The 19,301-nt window shown below is 46.6% G+C and overlaps 1 protein-coding gene across 5 annotated transcripts in view; it reads right to left on the reverse strand.

The window, feature by feature from the left end:
* Positions 1-19,301, reverse strand: part of ATP11C (ATPase phospholipid transporting 11C) — a 57,119-nt gene that overhangs the window by 20,527 nt on the left and 17,291 nt on the right. For all 5 annotated transcript variants that reach the window (XM_066339156.1, XM_066339160.1, XM_066339158.1 and 2 more), the window contains exons 3-17: positions 15,691-15,780; positions 12,100-12,180; positions 11,002-11,109; positions 10,271-10,399; positions 7,798-7,901; positions 7,110-7,160; positions 6,209-6,273; positions 5,568-5,649; positions 5,039-5,189; positions 4,045-4,242; positions 3,002-3,163; positions 2,742-2,899; positions 1,778-1,849; positions 847-920; positions 95-198 (exon numbers count right to left, since the gene is read on the reverse strand). In XM_066339156.1, coding sequence (XP_066195253.1) covers positions 95-198; positions 847-920; positions 1,778-1,849; positions 2,742-2,899; positions 3,002-3,163; positions 4,045-4,242; positions 5,039-5,189; positions 5,568-5,649; positions 6,209-6,273; positions 7,110-7,160; positions 7,798-7,901; positions 10,271-10,399; positions 11,002-11,109; positions 12,100-12,180; positions 15,691-15,780 — 1,629 coding nt within the window. The remainder of the gene's footprint in view (positions 1-94; positions 199-846; positions 921-1,777; positions 1,850-2,741; positions 2,900-3,001; positions 3,164-4,044; positions 4,243-5,038; positions 5,190-5,567; positions 5,650-6,208; positions 6,274-7,109; positions 7,161-7,797; positions 7,902-10,270; positions 10,400-11,001; positions 11,110-12,099; positions 12,181-15,690; positions 15,781-19,301) is intronic.

The following is a 19,301-nucleotide window of genomic DNA, read 5'->3' on the forward strand; positions in this document are numbered from 1 at the left end:
TCAACACTTCCCTCCAAAGCAAGGTCACATCCCTATCTTTGGAATAAGGCTTTCCTGACCCCAAGAGCCAGCCAAATTCCATCCGTGTGCTCACCATAGCATTGCGGTCCACATGGACTTTTGTTTGTTGGATTTCTTCTTGCTGTACCCTTGGAAAAATAGAGGAGTCTGCTCCTTTACAGAAGAGAAGCAACTTTCCTAAAAGCAAATTATAAATAGTTTATAGCACTCACAAGCTGTGGAAAGACTTCACTACATCAACAGCAAACAAGAGGGAAGAAATCTGGGAGGACTGAAGAGGGAACTGCTAGAAACCCGACTGCATACCAAAAATGGCCTTTGACCAGCCCGGGAAAAACCTATAGCTGACCTGGCTGAGACTCTGGATGTCCCTACCTGCCTCTGAGCAGGTTTCCTGCAACAGGCTGGACAGTGTATCTGTAAGCCTTGGCAACCTTTCCAGGGAGGGCAAAACCAGCATCCCAAACCTTACAGGACTGACACTTGAGAAGGACGGTGACCTCTGAATTTTTGTCTGTTATTCCCATGAAACCCCATCCTGCCCAGGGGACATTCTCACATGTCTTCCCTGTACTTGTTCCAGCCCGGAACAAGGCAGGCAGGGAGCTCTCACGGGTCACTGTTCTCATCCCCTGATCTGCTGCTGCTCCCAAACAGCTGCTATGAAGGAAAACTAACTCTATGGCAACCAGACTCAATACAGAATTTAGTGAGACCAGCCTAGAGAACCTAACACTCAGCTTCTCTGAGTGACAGGAGTGAGGAGGATGTGTTTTATATCTGTGCACACAGGTATGAGAGGCCACAAAAGCACTTAGGCTGTACCTGTGGTGGTTCTCACAATGACACTCATACGGCGCCGGACAGGGTCAAAGTTCAACACATGGAGAAGTTGGTACCTTTAGAAAAAAGGAAAAAAAGCTTTGACTCAGTAAAGGAAAAATAGAAAAATAACTATTTGAGACAGAAAATCACTAACAATGAGCTGCAGAAATCAATACACCCTACAAGTGGCATCAGCCACCTGGGAATGAATTTTACAGCGATTGCCCAAGAAAATGCAGGAAAAAAAACACCCACATTCCAGTAGTCCTTAGTGCTCTGAGCATGGGACTGAAGGGATGGGTACCCAGCAGTGCACCAAGGCCCCAGGCTGGGCAGGGGCTCAGCAGGGAATGGGGCACCACGTGCCACAAGCAGGAACACTGAGTATCCCATTTAAATAAGGAGTTTCTTCATGAAGGAAGTAAGAAGTGAAACTTGCTTGTGAAGGCAAGTTTTCAGGGAGTGCTGGGATTAGGTCAGCAACTCACAGATGTCCACCAAGCTGTGAGCACAGGGTAAAAACCTAACTATTTTCAGCCTGGGAGGGGAAGAAAGGTTACAGGGAACGGAGCTGTATCACGAGTTTAGGCTCACAGTGTCCTGCTGTGGCCCATAAAGTCAGCAGCCACCTCGTGAATCCCAGGAGCCACCTGCACAACCTGGTACAGATGAAGGATACATACAAAGGACTGCAGGCTCTTGAAGGACTTGAATTTAGACGTCAGTAAACCACCCGTGGATTTTTGCAAGTGAGCCTTTTTGCCTACACCTTGATGTGCTGTGCTTTCTAAATGGGACAGGAGTTTTGGGGCAGGTCAGCACGGTCTGACAGCCCTCAAGGAACAGCTTTGACCTTGCCAGGCTGACCAAACTCAATGAAGCTGGGTGGGAGTGGTGCAGAAGAGCAGCCCTGTTCCCCAGCAGCACTTACATCTCAGTCTCATTCTTTTGGTTTCGAATTTTCATGAAATTGTTTTCAAGTCCTAGAAAAGTGAAACCATACCTGTCAATAAACAAAAGGACAGAACAACATTGAAAACACCCATTGGCACATATTATATATAACAATGTTCTCATTTCACCTTCTGCACTGCAGAGCAGAGCTCAGTGAGCCTGAGCTAAAGAGCGTGGCTGGATGTTTGTTTGCTCCATGCAGAGCCTGCTATGATGTGCTGGCACTGCTCCCATCCCCTGGAGAGCCTGGGCACTGGAGCACAGAGACACAGAGAGCTCTGGACATGGTCCACTGGGTCTCTGGCAGCTTTACAAGCCATGAGCAAGTATACAGAGCTGTATCAGCCTCCATCTAAAACCCAGGGGCTGGCAAGAGCATAGAATCACTGAATGGTGTGGGCTGGAAAGACCACCAGGTCCCAAATCCCTGCCACAGGAAGGGACACCTTTCACTAGGCCAGGTTGGTCAAGGCTCCACCCAGCCTGCCCTCGAGCATCTCTGGCAGGATTCAAATGTGGGCTTGACAAAAGGAACCATCCTATTATTTTGCTACTGCATGACAAGGAAAGAATTTCACTGCCATGTGCACATGGCAACTGGTCTCTGTTTCTAGGGGATTAAAGCATAAGGCCAAGTGGGCTCCTGCAAAGCAGCCTCTGCCACACCTGGGCATGGCAGCACCTTGGGGCTGCTCTCAGGGAATGCAAACCATGGCCTCCCAGGGATCTGCTCAGGGAAGATCCTTCAGAGAGCATCCCTTTAACAGAGAGCTCATTTAAACCCACAGGCTCACAGGAGTGCAGGTCAGGTTCAGCAATGGTATCACAACATGCTGCCCAGAGAGACTGTGAAAAGGGATCCACCACCTTCAGATTACCCCCACCTCCCTCCTTCCCACCAGAGGGAGGGAATTAAAAAGCCAGCATCTTCATATTCTTACTTTTCTGCGCCTTTCACCAAAGCGATTTCATCTGGAGAAGAGGAGATGTAGGTGTATTTACGTTCTGGGTGTGCCATCAGCCCATCCACCTGGTCTGCCTCCTTGATCTGAACGGTGTGGCACAGGCAGAGGGCTCTCAGGAACAGCTCCTCACGGCTCTGGGCAGGAGAGAGGGAGGGAGGATGTCACCAGCTGAATGCCACACCCGGCCAGGAGCTGGCCACAAACCCCCCACAGCCATCAGCACCCACATTTCTTACCTTTTCAGCTTTGCCACAGTACTTGAGGGGACCATCAGTGTGGGAGAAGCCATCCACCTCTGAAATGCAGTCCTTGTACTTGTGCCCGTCTATGCAGCACTCGATGAACTCCATGCTGTTCTCCGTCAGCGTCCCGGTTTTGTCTGTGAACACGTACTCCACCTGCAAGCACCAGCCAGCTGCCACAAGGGCTGGGGAAGGAGCCCCCAAAAACAGAGCCTGGGGCATTTTAGTGCACCTGTGCCACTGCTGGAGGGTACTTGGCTATTAACCTGACTCTGCTAAACAGACGCTGGTGCCCCACCACATCACTGTGTAGTTCTGCTATTTTGCTCCTTTGTTTTACAGCCTGTGGCAAAGGTGGCAGGAGGCAGCATCTCAAGACTTAAAATCGGTCTCCAGGCTCTTCATTTCCCCCTCATTCACTTTCTTGGGCCCTTTGCTACAGCCCTAGTGCTTACAGAACTGCTCCTGCAGGTCTGCTGTCTCCTTTGGGGGATTTCCATCTCGGATCTGTATGTCAATCAGCTAATTGCTGTATTTTTATTATTGTTTTTAAAGCAAAATCAAAAGCAGGAGGCACTACACATGCCCTGCACTCATCTCTCAAGGTGCAGATCAGAAAGGGAAGCCTGAGCTGCCTGGGTACCCCAGCAAGGCAGCAGCAGCACAGTTGCACGTGCTCTGCACGCCCAGGGAGATGACTGGGCAGACATTTCCATTAATCCTCAAAGAGACAGAGGATTTTTAATTTTTAATTGAAGCAGTGAAAGCAAAGCACCCTGACAAGCAGAGCGCTGCGCCTGATATTCCCCAATATGGAAACAATTGGCGTGACCCAATTCCTGCTCTTTCATGCACTATTTATAACCTTATCTGCTTCCCAGAGCGAGCGGAATCACTTTCAATGGAAAGTACCACCAAAGTGGGTGAAGCCTGGCCCGAGGGGACCGTGAGGGATTGCCACAACAAGGGCTCCTTGCAGGGAGGGCACTTTCATCCACATCTCCATCCAGACAGATGCAAACACAGCCCATTCTGACCTGCCCGAGCTCTTCGTTCAGGTCCGAGGTGTTCACCAATGCCCCCTCCTGTATCTCTTCATCATACATCTCCTTGTCCCAGGAGATGAAGAAGGAGCCCAAGAACTTCTGCATCTCTACTGTAACGTACATGGAGACAGGGATAATGAAGTTGAAGAGGACCATAAAGGACAGAAAGTCTGTGAACATCCGCAAGACCTGCAAAGGAGAGAGGAGAAGATGCAGCCTGTGGCTGTCAGAGCACAGGGGCAGTTTACAGCAACACCTCAGGCATTCCAGACAGCTTCTCAGAAAAGGTTAAACAGAAAAAAACAACATGAAAACAAATACAGTTAAGATACAGGGCTAAATCCCATTTTCCTTTGGCACAGAAAATCCCACTCTCTTCTGCAGATCTGCCAGGTACATGAGTATATCTCACTGCTTCACAGGGACCAAAACAATGTTTCATAAGCATATTCCTCAAGAATATACTGCTACAGGCTCATCCTGACCCCGAGTAACCAGAAAAAAAGGAGCAGGTGGCTTGAGACCAGTCAGGCTGTGGCAAGGGCACAAGTGGTGCAGTGACATCCCTCTAAGTCCTCCTCAATAACCCATCAAATGGAGATCTCTACACACTTACACTCAACTCTCTCAGGCTTGACTGCTCATGTCTTGGCAAGTTTAACAGACCGGTTGACATGGCCTCAATTTAAGTTTACCTATTCAAAGTTGCAAGATAGCTCCAGTTCAGATAAGGACCCAGGTTAAATCAGCTGCATTTCTGTATTATGTAGTATTTACTTATGCTTTGCCCTGCTCTGCACAAATATCACTGTGCACAAGCATGAGAGCACAAAAGAAACACAAACAGCAGGAGAGACTGAAGAAAACAACAGCACTTTCTGTAAGCAAACAGGACTCCCAGGGCTGGCAGCAGGCACTATCAGATTAAACAAAACAGCCAGAATAAGTAAAGCTGGAGGAGGTGCTGAAATACAAATCCACTTACCTTGAACGTCTCTCTCTCTTTTTTTGTCTTTTCATTGTACCAAGGCTCATCATTAAATGGATTACTCTGCCAGACATATTTCAGAGTTGTGCATACAGTGGCCTTGCCCAGTAAGATGCACAAATAAACTATCAAGAAAGCGTTGATAGATCTGAAAAACAGGTTTCTCTTTTAAATTCTTTCAGCTATTTTTATAGAGAAAAACATATAAACAGGCAGGAACAAAACTTCCTCACTTTTAAGAAGGGAAATACAGAACAAGTGCTTTTGGCACTGCTGATATTCAGGGTCAGGTTCATATATTTTAACATTTCTGAATTTTGTTTTTAAATTAAAAAGAGCTACTAAAGCATGTTGCTTCTTGCAAGATATGCTTTATCAAACACCTAGATTTTTCTATGCAATCAGAGAACATCTGAAACAAAAGGCAGCAGATTAGGGGATTATTTCTGTACAAGTCATCCATTAAAAACAAACCCAAACCAAACAGGTTGTACCGATTTTTTTTTTTCTGAACATAAATACTCACTTTTCTACTGCAGACCGTTTCTGAGATTTCCCTTGGTAGTTGAGAGCCATTTTTGTTTCCATTCCAGTGTAGACTGCAACTCCTGCAAGGTATGAAAGCAGGGCTCATAAGGGACAGCAGCCCCAGAGGCACCCAGCTGGCATTTGGCCATCAGGGACATCGGTGTTTACATCTAACTCCAATCCCAGCTGAAGGAGGAGGCATTACCCAAGGACTGTTCACCTACAGAAACCTCTGAGGCTGCTCAGCAGTGTCACTGCTGTATCCCAGAGCGTGAGCAGGAGCCCACGGATCACATACAGTCAGGAAAAGCATCACTCTCCCATCACAGCCATCACCCTCCACCACCAGGGTCTGAGACTGGGCTTCCAGCAAAGGCTCTGGGGAAAACTCCTTGCTCATCGTGTCTCAGGCAAAGAGAAAAGCTTTCTCTGGTGTATTAACACAAGTGGGCAGCCCTGCAGACAGAACCAGTGGCTTACTTCACCCTGGCCACTCAGCAACCAACTCTGCATGAAAACTGCAGTGTACAGCCCAGGTAGACAGGCTGTAGAGAAGTGTGTTCCCTTTCCAGATTTGGCAGTGAACATTTGTCAATACTTATCAGAACTATTTAAATAAACAAACAAAAATAACCTCACCATAAATCTTCTTGGTATTTTTGAGGGTAGCACCTTTCAACAAGAGGTTTTCAGGACCCAAAGACCTAAACATAAAAGAAATTATAACATTACATTGACTCAAAGAACATTCAAACCACTTTATAAATTAGAATCAGAAATAGCATATAATGGTACCTTATGTCTGATTACATGATTTGTATGTCAAATTGGGGCCTTGTTGGAGTTTGTTCTTCTCTTTACAAAATTACATTTCCATTTCATCTTACAAATACTATCCCAAATGCACAAAGTTCCACTCTTATTGGGTAATTCTCAGTAAGGTTTTTTAGGAATAACTGTAAAACGTCCAGATCCAGTATGTTCCAGTACTTAGATAAAAATGCAGTGTTAAAATCATCAGAAGCCTGTCCATTCCAGCCCAGTCAATCAATGGCACCATCAAAGCTGACAGTCCCATTTGTCCTTTTATTTCTCTTTGAAACCCCCGGTGACCCTCTGTTGCTTCCAGGGTATGAACAGACCCAGCAGAGCACAAAACTCATCCAACAAGCTTAGTGAGAGCCAACTGTTTAGGATGGCTTATGAACATTATTTGCTCATTCTTTTTCCATTAAACACTCTGACTGATGTTTGAGTTTTTGCTTACTTTCGAATGACAATATTTTGTCATTCCCTGGTAAATTTGTGCCTCATCAGCAGGGCAGGACATTACCAGGTGGTCCTGCACTGCTTCCCCAAAGGGGGTTCAAACAAGTCACAGGATGGCACAAGGGAGGCCTCCTTTTAGAATGAAATTTTTGGAATGGTTAAAGAAAAAAATAATATTCCCAAACGATGCCAGGACAAGATCAGATCCTTGAAATTCTCTGTAGATGCCCAACCTCTCTGAGGAAGGCCAAGAGACAGCTGCAAGACCAACCTGGCTACGGGCTCTTGGTTACTTCTGTAGATGATAATTCTGCCAACAAATCTGTGATAAAAATATGAAACTTGTATTACAAACACATTAGATACCACAAACATATAAAAGTCAAGTCATTGATAGGAAATGGAAGCAAATACAGAAACAAGTGAATTGGAGAGTTGAGTGTTTCAGAGGGGTGGCTGTGCTCAGGACAGGGAGAAGCCACACACTCCTCATGCTCAGGGGTGCCCATGTGCTTAAACATCCCATTACAGACTGCAACACACCCCAGAAAACCTCCCTCAAGGGGTTTAACCACACAGACCACTTACTCCTGGAAGTCAATCAGCCCAATGCAGTTTACTGGGAAGGTAGAGTGGCCTAAGAATAGGTGCATGGACCATAACTCCTGCTGAGCTCACAAAAACCAGCTCATCACACCACGAAAAATGTTGCACAAGTGAGGCCCTTCGGCAAAAACACTGAGCTTTGAACACTTTGCCATCCCCATACAGAGGAAGCCCAGTAGCTTACCACTGCCTTGAGACACCTTTTGGTTTGTGATGGCCTTTTGGAAAGATGGCCTTTGCTTTTCTGAACTGCAGATCCGCCAAGTGATGGTGCCAAGGTGTCTGCAGGGGGATGACACCAGGCAGCTGCAGGGCAGGACAGGCAGGGGAGGGTGCAGGAGGGACAGACTCACTTGTAGAGGTCAGGCTGTGGCTGTTCACACTCAATTGTGGCCGTGAGGGTGTCGATGGCTTCATCAGTGCAGAGCACGGTGGTGTCCCGCACCGCGTAGTGAGTCTGGGCACAGGAAACAGGCAGCATCACCACGAGCCCCATCCCCAATTTACACCCCATCACTTAAAATGCCACCCTGCACAAGCCTGCCAGCACCAGCAGCTCTCCCAAGCCCTCACCACGCTCCCACAAAGCAGCTGAAGCATCCCTCAGTAAAGAATTAAGTCACTGACGTTTAAGAGAATCCACAGTAGCAACCAGCTGCTGGGTGTCTCTCAGTGAGCCTTCCAGCAAAAGCACAGCATCCTTGGTTTTTCCCTGGGGACCTGCCCTAGCTGGGGTGGAGGGGAGGCTGCAGGTGGTGCTGTGAAGAAGTGGCTCTTGGGGACCACCTGTCCTGGCTCCTGATGGTAACTAGACACCAGCTCCAGGGATCAGGCGGAGCACTGGCAGACTCCGAGCTATTTTTAGCAGCTGCTGCTGCAAAGGTTCATCTCTCATAATTAACTGAAAAGCCCACAAAGGATCTGCTCGCTGCCTTTCAGGCTCTATTTATAGGAGCTACTCAGAGCTCCGAGTCACGGCGGGCTGCACGGCAGGCTGCCTCAATCCATCCTCACAAACAAATTCATTAAAGCGCTTCCTCCGCTCCTGACGTGCGCGTCCCCTTCCCCGCGCATCCAGGGAGGTACACACCCCGTCATCATGGCATTAGAAATCCCCACCTTCCTGCTGCTCTGCTAACCTGCCTGGCTTTTCCAAACGCTCGTGCACACGTGGATCTCTGGTACAGATCGCAGGTTTTGCAAAGCACAAATCAAAACTGCTCCTGCAGTGCCCAGAACCAAACCCCGTCCTGCCATGGGGTTTTGCAGTGCTCTAATCAGCAGAGACACTGTGCAATTACTGAGTGGTACTTCAAAGCTGCCTCCCAATCAATTCCATGATCTTTACATCCTTCTGTGCATTTAGAAAACACACGTTCTTTTAGTTAATGTATGGCCAAAGATCTGTGCTTCAAAGACAGAGCCCTGACAAAATCTTTTTTTACAGTTCTATTCCAGTTTCACTTAATCAGGCACCTCTCCCACACCTCAACCTGACATGCCCCAATTACCAGAAAGAGCCCCACCAGGAAGGCAGCAGATACCCCTGCAGATGAGGTTTGGTGACTACTCAAGCATGCTTCCCTCACCCCTTTTGCAGCAAACACTGGTTCCTAATGTTAGAAATAGATCTGTTTCCCCAAACAGAGCTGGCTTTTCTATTCCCTCTTCCCCTTCAAACTCATCTTCGCCTCCTGTCAAAACAGGAGACAGCTCCCAGTCACCTACGGGAATCCACAAAAGAAGAAAAAAACACCACAGGGCTTGATATAGAAACTCAGCATCGCATCTCCAGACTCACAAGTTAGTAAGAGCCAAGAGTCTGCAAAAGCAATGTGAGCTGATGCATATAATGCACCTGACACAAATAAGCAATAGCCTTTTAACATGGTTAGCTATTTTTAGACACAAGTCCTTCAAGGCTCCAACTCCTCCTCACTAGTGGAACCAGCACTGTGCCACCAGCTCCCACACAGGTTATCCAGCACCAATTAACAGCCACCCACAGAGAAGAGCCACAAATCCCAGATAAACATATCAGATCCACAGTGGTATTCCCACTGACTTCAGAGTATGCTGGAATGAATCATGTCATTTTAAACTATCTTCCAGTCCTACTACTGCAGCTGCTAGTATCTGTATAAATATTTATCAAACTCAAGTGCAACCAAATGTTCATGTCTCCTGACGTATATAAGTTCTTTGTTGTTGCTTCTTTCCCTAGTTCAGAGAAGGGGAGATAGAGACAGAAAGAAAGAAAATAAACTGAAGATATTAATCCTGAGCAAGACCAGTATTAAGTTTCACTGCTTGCTTCAGGGAAAGGCAGAAAAAATCCCAGAAGCAATGCTCTTCTTATGCTCATGAAAAATTCCCCAAATGAATCTAGACACGCTGCCTCAAAGAAGTCCCTAATCTCACTAGAAATGCTTGGTTGAGTAAACAGGAGTGTTGGCAGGTCTGGAAAGGAGCTAGAGAGTTGCAGGCACTGCTCCCCTGACACACCAGAGCTCACAGTGTGGCTGGGGCAGAGAAGCACTAACAGGCTGCCTGGGATGGGCAGTGGAGCTGTATCGATAAATGGCGATCCAATTTGGGGCACAGCCAGCAGAAATGGCCCTTGGAGACTAAACAGAGCACAAACAATCCCCCAGGGCTTCACTGCTGACGCACTGGAAGCAGACGAGAGGCAGGAGCTGTTCAAGAGCCATGCAGCCACAGGGGTGGGCTCCACGGCAGCAGCCCCAGCTGAGCACAGCCTGCAAGCAGTGCCACCTCAGGTCCCCAAGCACCAGCTCCCACACGCTGCCCCACCCAGCCCCTCACCTTGAAATTGGACTCGCCGTCAAGGCTCGCTGTAGTGACATAACAGGTCCCATCAGTGCTGCTGGAGGCCAAAAATATCAGGTCACAGGGGAAGGTCTCATCTGCTTTCACTTCTACTATGTCTCCAACCTAGGAGAAAGGAAACATTCGCATAGAGAAGTCCTTTCAAGTTGTAATTAGATGACTAGGATTTAGCTTCTCTCAACGTCTAAAGACATCACCTTGGCTAAAAGATAAACTGGGGTCCAAGAGATGCACAGATCCCTCAGCATCACTCTACAGTCTGATGGGGCAATCCAGCCCCACACTGACTCACAGCACCCACGTGGCACTGTTAGTATTCATTTCTCTGCTAAATCTTGATGGAGCAAGAGACTGTACTTGCCTGAAGTGCAGTGGGATAAATTAACGTCAAAGCTAAGTGTACTTTCCTGGTGTCCTTGGGACAGGTGGAAATAAAAGAGGACTGCCTGTCCTGGAGAAGTGCAAAATGCTGACAGATCTGTCACTTGTCAGGCCCGGTACAGCTTTTGTGAGACAGCTTTTCAAAAGCAATCAAAGGCAGCTTCACTCCTTAAGTGGGAACAGCTCTGGGAGCATCTCATCTCAAAGTCTGGGGCAGCTCTAATCCAGTACAGCCCCCCTGCCCTACCTCTGTCCCCTCAGCACACAGCTCTGTGTTCCCATCAGCCTCGGTGAGAACCACATGCAAGTTCTCAGTTAACAGTTACCTTGATTTTTTCACTCTCTTTCCGCACTTGCTTTGCATTTTCGACAACGAAGACGTTGCTTTTGTTCACTTCGTTGTCAGCTCTGTGCCTCAACCAGTCCTCGTACCCCTAAGGCACAGACACAGGCAACACAAACTTGTAACAGAGTGAGTAAACCAATGAAAAAGGAGGAGTGAGAATGATAGGGACACATTAGAACAATGAACAAGGCAACCGTCCTCAGACCTCCTCCATGCCTGACAAAACATCAACCAGAGTGGCTCAATTTGTTTGAGACTGAATCAATTTATTTTAAAAACTTCATATGCATGTTTGACAGATTCAGAACAGATTAAAATAACACAAAAATAATCTATATGTGGGGCATGCAACAAGCAGCTGAACTACAGTAACACATTTCTATTATTCTCAGCTTCAGTAAGAACAGACTGATAATATGAATAATACACTCAGCAGCCTGCAACTCTTTCCTATGGTAACGCAGAATGAAACTCTTCCTCTTCAGTCTTGACTGGAAGAATAAAACATTAGGATTTGAAGCAGATAGATTTTATTCTAAATCTCCCTTTCCAGCCCCTGTAGAGGAAACGTCTTTTTTTTTTTTTTAATTCAATCAGGAAATTTTAAATGGCATGTGTGCCTGTGATGGGAGGCAAAAGGTGTTTCAACACTTCAAGAGGATGAGGACTGCATGTTTTCAGGACTAGCTGAGTGGCTGAACAGAACCTGTCCTTTCCACCTACCAACACAGGAGCAGAGCGTGGGCTGTGTTTGGAGCACGTCTCTGCCAAGCACTCAGAGTGTGTTTCTAAGAGGAACAACATTCAGGTAACACCAGACCGACAGCAGAAAGCTTTACTGACCCTCACGGCCTGCTTTCAACAGCACAGGGCTGCTTTACACTTTACATTGCCAGAACAGCAGACACCAACTCCCACACTCAAAATGCAGCCTCGTTAAAAGCTCCAGTGCCTGCCTCACCCTCTAAGAAGGGTGCATCCAACCTACCAGCACATGCTGGTGGCTTCTGAGTACATTTAAATACACGTTTCTCTGACTGTCTCAAAGAGCATCTCCTCCCCACACTGACACCTGTACCTGTTTGATGGCTGTGACAGTGATGACAAAGAAGAGCGGGAGGCCGCTGGTCACTGGGCTGGTTGGGGTGTCCACTATCACCTGCAGAGAGAAAAATGTATTGCTGAGCCCTGGGGTTTGGGCAGCAGAAGAACCCAAAACTTTGGTTAATGGTGAGTAAAAGGGTGTCTATCCCACTGAGGGCAGGTCAGAGCCCAGCAGAGGAAAAAAGGGAAGGAAGGGCTGGTTATGAAAGGGAGGGCAGTACCGATCATCTTGAACCACTGACACCGAGAGGCTAAAAATAACACCCATCAGCCCAAATTACCTACGAAATACACTGCAGAACAGAACATGAATATTTAAGTAAAACAGAAACCAGGCTTTGTCATTAAGCTCTCAGATTTGGAGTTCAGAGCATGATGTAGGCACCGTGGCTGCCCAGGGGCCCTGGGGCAGAGAGCTGGATCCTTCCTGAGCTCACTCCAGTGCTCGAGCCAGCACCAGGGTAAAAACCAAGCCCCTTGATCACTAATTAAACCTTCAGGCTGTGGGAAACCACTGTTCCTTCTGACAGTACCAGGGCTTGTCCCAAAGGTAAGAATGGCAGCACAGGTTCATAAGTGGGAGGGAGCACTTTCCACCTTCGAAACCAATACAGCACAAACTGCTCATTTTTCCTGCTGCTCCTGGAGAGAATGGGAACAGGGCTCTGATGAAAGGGATGGGGAAACTCAGCAGAAAGGCTTTGTGTCCCCACAAAGGGACTTTGTCTCTTGTTTGTGCTTCCCCAGCACGAACAGCAGCATTTGGATATTTATTGTTTCAGGCTGCCTGTAAAAAGCTGTGTTAAGGACAGGACTACCCTTATCAGCTACGTGGACGTTTTTGACTACGAAATGCTGTACACTGCAGTATTACCCCACACTACTAAAGCCAGAGAGAAAAGCCAGAAGATTCTGAAGTGAAAGAGGTACACCACAAGAAGCAGCCAGACAAACGGGAGATAAGTTAAGTATTAGGGACTAAACCAAGCCAAATACCAAAAATATTTCCAGGTACATGAAGAACTGGCTCACTCATGGGTGTAAAATGTTTCCAAGCAGAAAGTCTGGTAGAAACCACACTCTGGAGGAACAGCCTCAAGTGAGGATAGTGCCAAGTGTCACACAGACACTGCACACAGCACATGTGATGGCCACTCACCAGGGCAGCATCATGAAGCTTAGGGCAGTAACCCAAAAGCAATCTTGCAAAAATCGGACAGGTCTCGGGAATCCAAGAACAACTTCGGCATTCTGCTGAGAAAGGCAAGGTAGAGGACCTCCTGCTGCCCAGCAGGAGAGTTTCCTGCACTGGATGAGATGTAGTTGTATGTATTTATGTAAAAAAACAATACTACTTCTATCCACACAGACACAGGATTACAGATATAGGAACACAGTATCAGATGAAGTGCCTGGAATAATTCGTGTATCTATTTGGAGTTTGAACTCCCTGCAAAAATCCCATGGCTGGACACTACTTTACCCCTTTGTGACTGGTGAAAAGCTGAGGGACACACAAGTAACAAGCCAGGACAAAGGCAGACTCCTCTGAAACTATTTTTGGACTGGTTTAAGACTTCAACAGCTTAATCTGAATCCACTTAAAAGTGACAAAGTACTCCTGTTACTTAATACTTTCTCCTCACGAGATTCCTTAGGACACTAAGTACCCTACTCCAAAAGTTATCTCCACTCTCCTCCTCAAAGAGACTCTTTTCATTCCTGCTATCTCCTGAAATAGCTTATTGCCACCAGCTTGGTCTGCCTACAAACACACTGGGACTGTGCTCACTCCAGGACAGCCCCTTCCACCAGGAGATTCCCTGCAGATTCCTGTGAGAGCTGCAACAGATGAACCAAAGGAACAGCCATATATATATATTTTCATATATTTTATATATATATATATATATATCTTTTTTATATATATCTATATCTATCTTTGTATTCCTGCTTGTGTGCAGCACGTTTTATATTTAATGCAAATACTGTGTCTTAGGAAGAGCTGGATCTGGAGTCACAGAGAAATAGATGTATCACTGTGACCCTTCACTCAGCAATCAGGTAGGACAACCCCATTAATTTACAGAAATTTATAAATAAGCATGAACATTTAAGCTATAGGTGGCATTTTTCAAGGTATAAGCCTTGGTACTTAAAATGAATGGAGTGGCCCTGAGTGCCTTTTTAAGGCAAGTGACATCTCCAGAATGACAAGCACCTGGGGCCAGGTGGCTGCTCTATACAGCAGCCAGTGGATCAGTGCTGTCAGGCTGGGTTTTGCTCAGTTGGGTTTATTTGTTCTCTAAATGGACCATGAGGGCTGCTTCCTGGTTTTAGAGGTGCTCATAGAATAAAGAGAAGGAGGAACAGCCAGGCTCTTCTCTCACCCACACAGACCTGTGGCTAAAATGGGCAGGCAGCTGGGCTGAAACCCGGTTTGTAACTACAATCAGGAATATTCCACGTTCCCCACGGCCAGAGGGTCAATAGATAAAATGTAATAGCACATCACTAAGTGGCCAGCTACACAAAAAGGACATCCTGACTCCAGGGTATCGCTTCAGTTCAAGGCAAATTACAAATTGGGTCTGACAAAATGGAGCAACGCCAGCGAAATGAAGAGATGGAGGCAAGCCAGCTGACGGCAGAGTAAATTGGCCTTTCATGTCACACTGCCAGGAGGAGCCACACACGGCCCTGCCTCAGGATCCCTGCTCAGTGACTGCAAACCAGAACCCTGCACGGCACGGACTAAACATTTCAGACACTCAGCCTTCAAACAGCAGCCCAGGAGGGACTGACACCCAGCCCTGAACCACCAAACCCTGCAGCAGCCACACAATGCCTTTTCATTTGCTGGGGTGGGGCTCTGGTGCCTGTTTCCAGTCCTAGAGCTGCTTGTGTGCCCCAGGCCCAAGGATTTAAAAGGTGAGCAAAGGCACTGCAGGGACTCTCCCAAACTCCCTGTGCCCCAGCACATTTTGACAGCTTGCTTTTCTTGGATCACAGAACAGGAAATGAGTATTCCTCAGGATCTGCCCCTTCACTCAAGCCACAAAGCACTGCAGGAAAGGTTTGTGTAATAAATTTGGTGTTTTGCCCATACAGAACAACATCCTGAAGCTGCAGGTTTCCAAATCTCATTCTATGCATTCTCTGAATATCTCTCCTGCTTGCCGTGAAACGCATGATATCTGAGACATAAAAATGTCATATCACTTGAGGAAATACAGTTATGAAACAGAAGCAGTAATAGTGACAAAAAAATAGATCTAAATTGTGTAGCATCAAGTGTATTTTCAGTGGCTGAAAACACTTTTAACAGCTAGAATTAAGACAGTTTTTCAGTGTTTCAGCAGTCACTCAAACCCCATCTCAGATAGGCCTTGATACTGTAATTATTTTCATGCCTTGGATGATGTGGCAGAATCATAACACAGCTTCCAACTCAAAAATTTCCGAAATTCTTATAAGCACAAACAGTTTTAAAGCTCAGTTCTTTTAAAGCTATGTTTAACATCAGTGCCCAAATAAAACTTGCTCTTAGCGTCAAAGCTCTTACCTGCACGAGGAAGATGATGAGGAAGTAGAAGTTGGCAATCCTTCTAAACTGCTCAAAAAGGTTCTTCGGGAGGAAATTCCAGAGGGTGTACTGTGGGGAGAGAGAGGGGGACTCACAAACAGACCAAGGCAGGTGGCTGATGGGGACTAGAGCTACAGAATGGGAATGATCTGCACCCAAGAGGGAAGGAGATCTTCTCCAGCATGGCAGTGGAAGCACAGAGAGGTGCCAGAGCAGCCTGCAGGGCCCCAGGATTGCTGGATGCTGAGATGCCACCAAATCCCTGCTTCTGCTTTCAGCTCCAGCTCTCTCTGATGGAACACTGAGCAGCTGGAAGTGTCCCACAGTGAGACAACTTTAACAAGTTGTAGACACATGATTTCATAGAACATAACCCACCCATTAAAACATAATTTTTTCCCAAATTGCCAAAACCATCTTAGAGCTGCTTCTATTAAAACAAACAAACAAGGGAAAAAAAAAAAAACAAAAACAAAAACAAAAAAAAAAAAAACCTATGCTGCCCATACAAATTATTAGGTTGTGCCTCATTATACTTTTAAAAAGGCTGCTGAATCAATTACTCTGGAAAACACGTGGAATTTAAGGACAATGTGGTAAGTAATGGCTCTAATACCTATCTTTCAGTCTGTCCAGAATAAAAAAAAAATTAACAGTCAAGTCTCAAGACCAATGTCCATTTAATTATAAAAAAGACTAGTTAGGTCCCAGCCCTACCAAATATAAAAGGAAAAAAGAGCAAGGACATAACATTCAAAAATAAATCATGGAAGAATCTAAAATTAGTGCTAAAGCAAACCTTTTTTCAGGGAGGGAACTTAGACAGGGGAAGATGTCCCCACTGAAGACCCCTTCTGTGAGCCATGAAAACGTCAATGGGAATGCTACACAAGTTAAACACATACAGACTGAAAACTCTTCCCAAAACTGGGTTCCCAGACATACAAAACCAGGTAAGATCCAAGATGTATAAAGAATGAAAAGAGAGGGAAAAACCCCCTTGCAGCTCAAGCACAGCAAAACTAAGCCTAAGTGTATGCTGACTATCACAAATCCAAAGCACTGGGATACATATCCAGCTGTGTTGACAATATGGAATGCCACTTGTTTGATATTTTACTCAAATTGGCTTCAAATCTTTTGAAATAGCTTCATGAATGCCATGGAAAAAAGCTAAGCAGAAGGCAGATGGATGTCATCACAGTTTTCCACCATAAACAAAAGCTGCATTAATACCATATGAATGTTTCCCCCCCTTTCATCCAAAGGGATAAACAGAGCACAGTTATTTTTGTCCTATCTCAAGAAAGAAAAATCCCACAGAACAAAAAGGGAATCCTATTTTTATGTCCCTTTATAAAATAATGCCAGTCCCTTTTGCAAATTTGAGTTGCTGCTATCTCATGCTGTATTATACATCTCATCTGTCTTTTTTTCCCCAAAGAGGATGCCAGAAGACTTCATAAAACAAACCAAAAAAACCACCCAACCCCGCAAAACCAATGTGTCCAAGTGCTTTGCTCTCATCCAGTCTACATGAAAGGAACTTGCCCACACTCCCACTGGCATTGATAAGATAAAAAAAAAACACTAAGAGAGAGATGGAGCTGTGTGTAAGGGCTGTACAGCCTGTTCCACTTGCAGAGGCACCTATGCACTCATCCTTCACAGAATCATTAGGCTGGAGGAGACCTCTAAGATCATCAAGTCCAACCCAACCCTAACCTCAACTAAACCATGGCATCAAGTGCCACACACAGTCTTTTCTTAAACACATCCAGAGACAGTGAATCCACCACCTCCCCAGGCAGACCATTCCAATACTTTATTACCCTTTCTGTAAAAGCTTTTTCCTGACATCCAGCCTGTATTTCCCTTGGCGTGGCTTAAGACCTTGAGGAATTCTGCATCTCTCAGTTCCCAAATCCACCACCAATTAGAAGCAGGGTGAGTACATGAGCAAAAATGTCCTAGGCTATAATGAAAGATGTGCCCAAAGTAATATTCTATCACCATCTTCATGAGCTGTTGAAACCAGGTGGGACAGTGTTTTTTCCCAGGCCCCTTTGCTCTGGACTATCTCTGGTTAATGGGCCATCCACACCTTGTCCATCACTCACAGGTAACTCCATTGGGGAGCTATCTCCTGTTAATGGGCCATCCACACCTTGTCCATCACTCACAGGTAACTCCATTGGGGAGCTATCTCCTGTTAATGGGCCATCCACACCTTGTCCATCACTCACAGGTAACTCCATTGGGGAGCTATCTCCTGTTAATGGGCCATCCACACCTTGTCCATCACTCACAGGTAACTCCTCTGGGCTGTCTCCTGTTAATGGGCCATCCACACCTTGTCCATCACTCACAGGTAACTCCTCTGGGCTATCTCTGGTTAATGGGCCATCCACACCTTGTCCATCACTCACAGGTAACTCCATTGGGGAGCTGTCTCCTGTTAATGGGCCATCCACACCTTGTCCATCACTCACAGGTAACTCCATTGGGGAGCTGTCTCCTGTTAATGGGCCATCCACACCTTGTCCATCACTCACAGGTAACTCCATTGGGGAGCTATTTCCTGTTAATGGGCCATCCACACCTTGTCCATCACTCACAGGTAACTCCATTGGGCAGCTATCTCCTGTTAATGGGCCATCCACACCTTGTCCATCACTCACAGGTAACCCCTCTGGGGAGCTGTCTCCTGTTAATGGGCCATCCACACCTTGTCCATCACTCACAGGTAACTCCATTGGGCAGCTATCTCCTGTTAATGGGCCATCCACACCTTGTCCATCACTCACAAGTAACTCCATTGGGGAGCTGTCTCCTGTTAATGGGCCATCCACACCTTGTCCATCACTCACAAGTAACTCCATTGGGGAGCTGTCTCCTGTTAATGGGCCATCCACACCTTGTCCATCACTCACAGGTAACTCCATTGGGGAGCTGTCTCCTGTTAATGGGCCATCCACACCTTGTCCATCACTCACAAGTAACTCCATTGGGGAGCTGTCTCCTGTTAATGGGCCATCCACACCTTGTCCATCACTCACAGGTAACTCCATTGGGGAGCTGTCTCCTGTTAATGGGCCATCCACACCTTGTCCATCACTCACAGGTAACTCCATTGGGGAGCTGTCTCCTGTTAATGGGCCATCCACACCTTGTCCATCACTCACAGGTAACTCCACTGGGGAGCTATCTCCTGTTAATGGGCCATCCACACCTTGTCCATCACTCACAGGTAACTCCATTGGGGAGCTGTCTCTGGTTAATGGGCCATCCACACCTTGTCCATCACTCACAGGTAACTCCTCTGGGCTGTCTCCTGTTAATGGGCCATCAACACCTTGTCCATCACTCACAGGTAACTCCTCTGGGCTGTCTCCTGTTAATGGGCCATCAACACCTTGTCCATGACTCATAGAACGGTATCAGCCCATTGTGAGATGCTCCGCCCAGGGGGAGGAGCCAAGCATTCCCACCTGGATATGATCTAGGATTTGGGACAGCACAGGGGGCCTTACACATGGGATTCCCAGAGGACAAGAACTACCAGACCTTTCTACGGGATCACTGCTCCA

The sequence above is a fragment of the Sylvia atricapilla genome, chromosome Z (genome assembly GCF_009819655.1).
Source record: "Sylvia atricapilla isolate bSylAtr1 chromosome Z, bSylAtr1.pri, whole genome shotgun sequence".
Lineage (NCBI taxonomy): Eukaryota > Metazoa > Chordata > Aves > Passeriformes > Sylviidae > Sylvia > Sylvia atricapilla.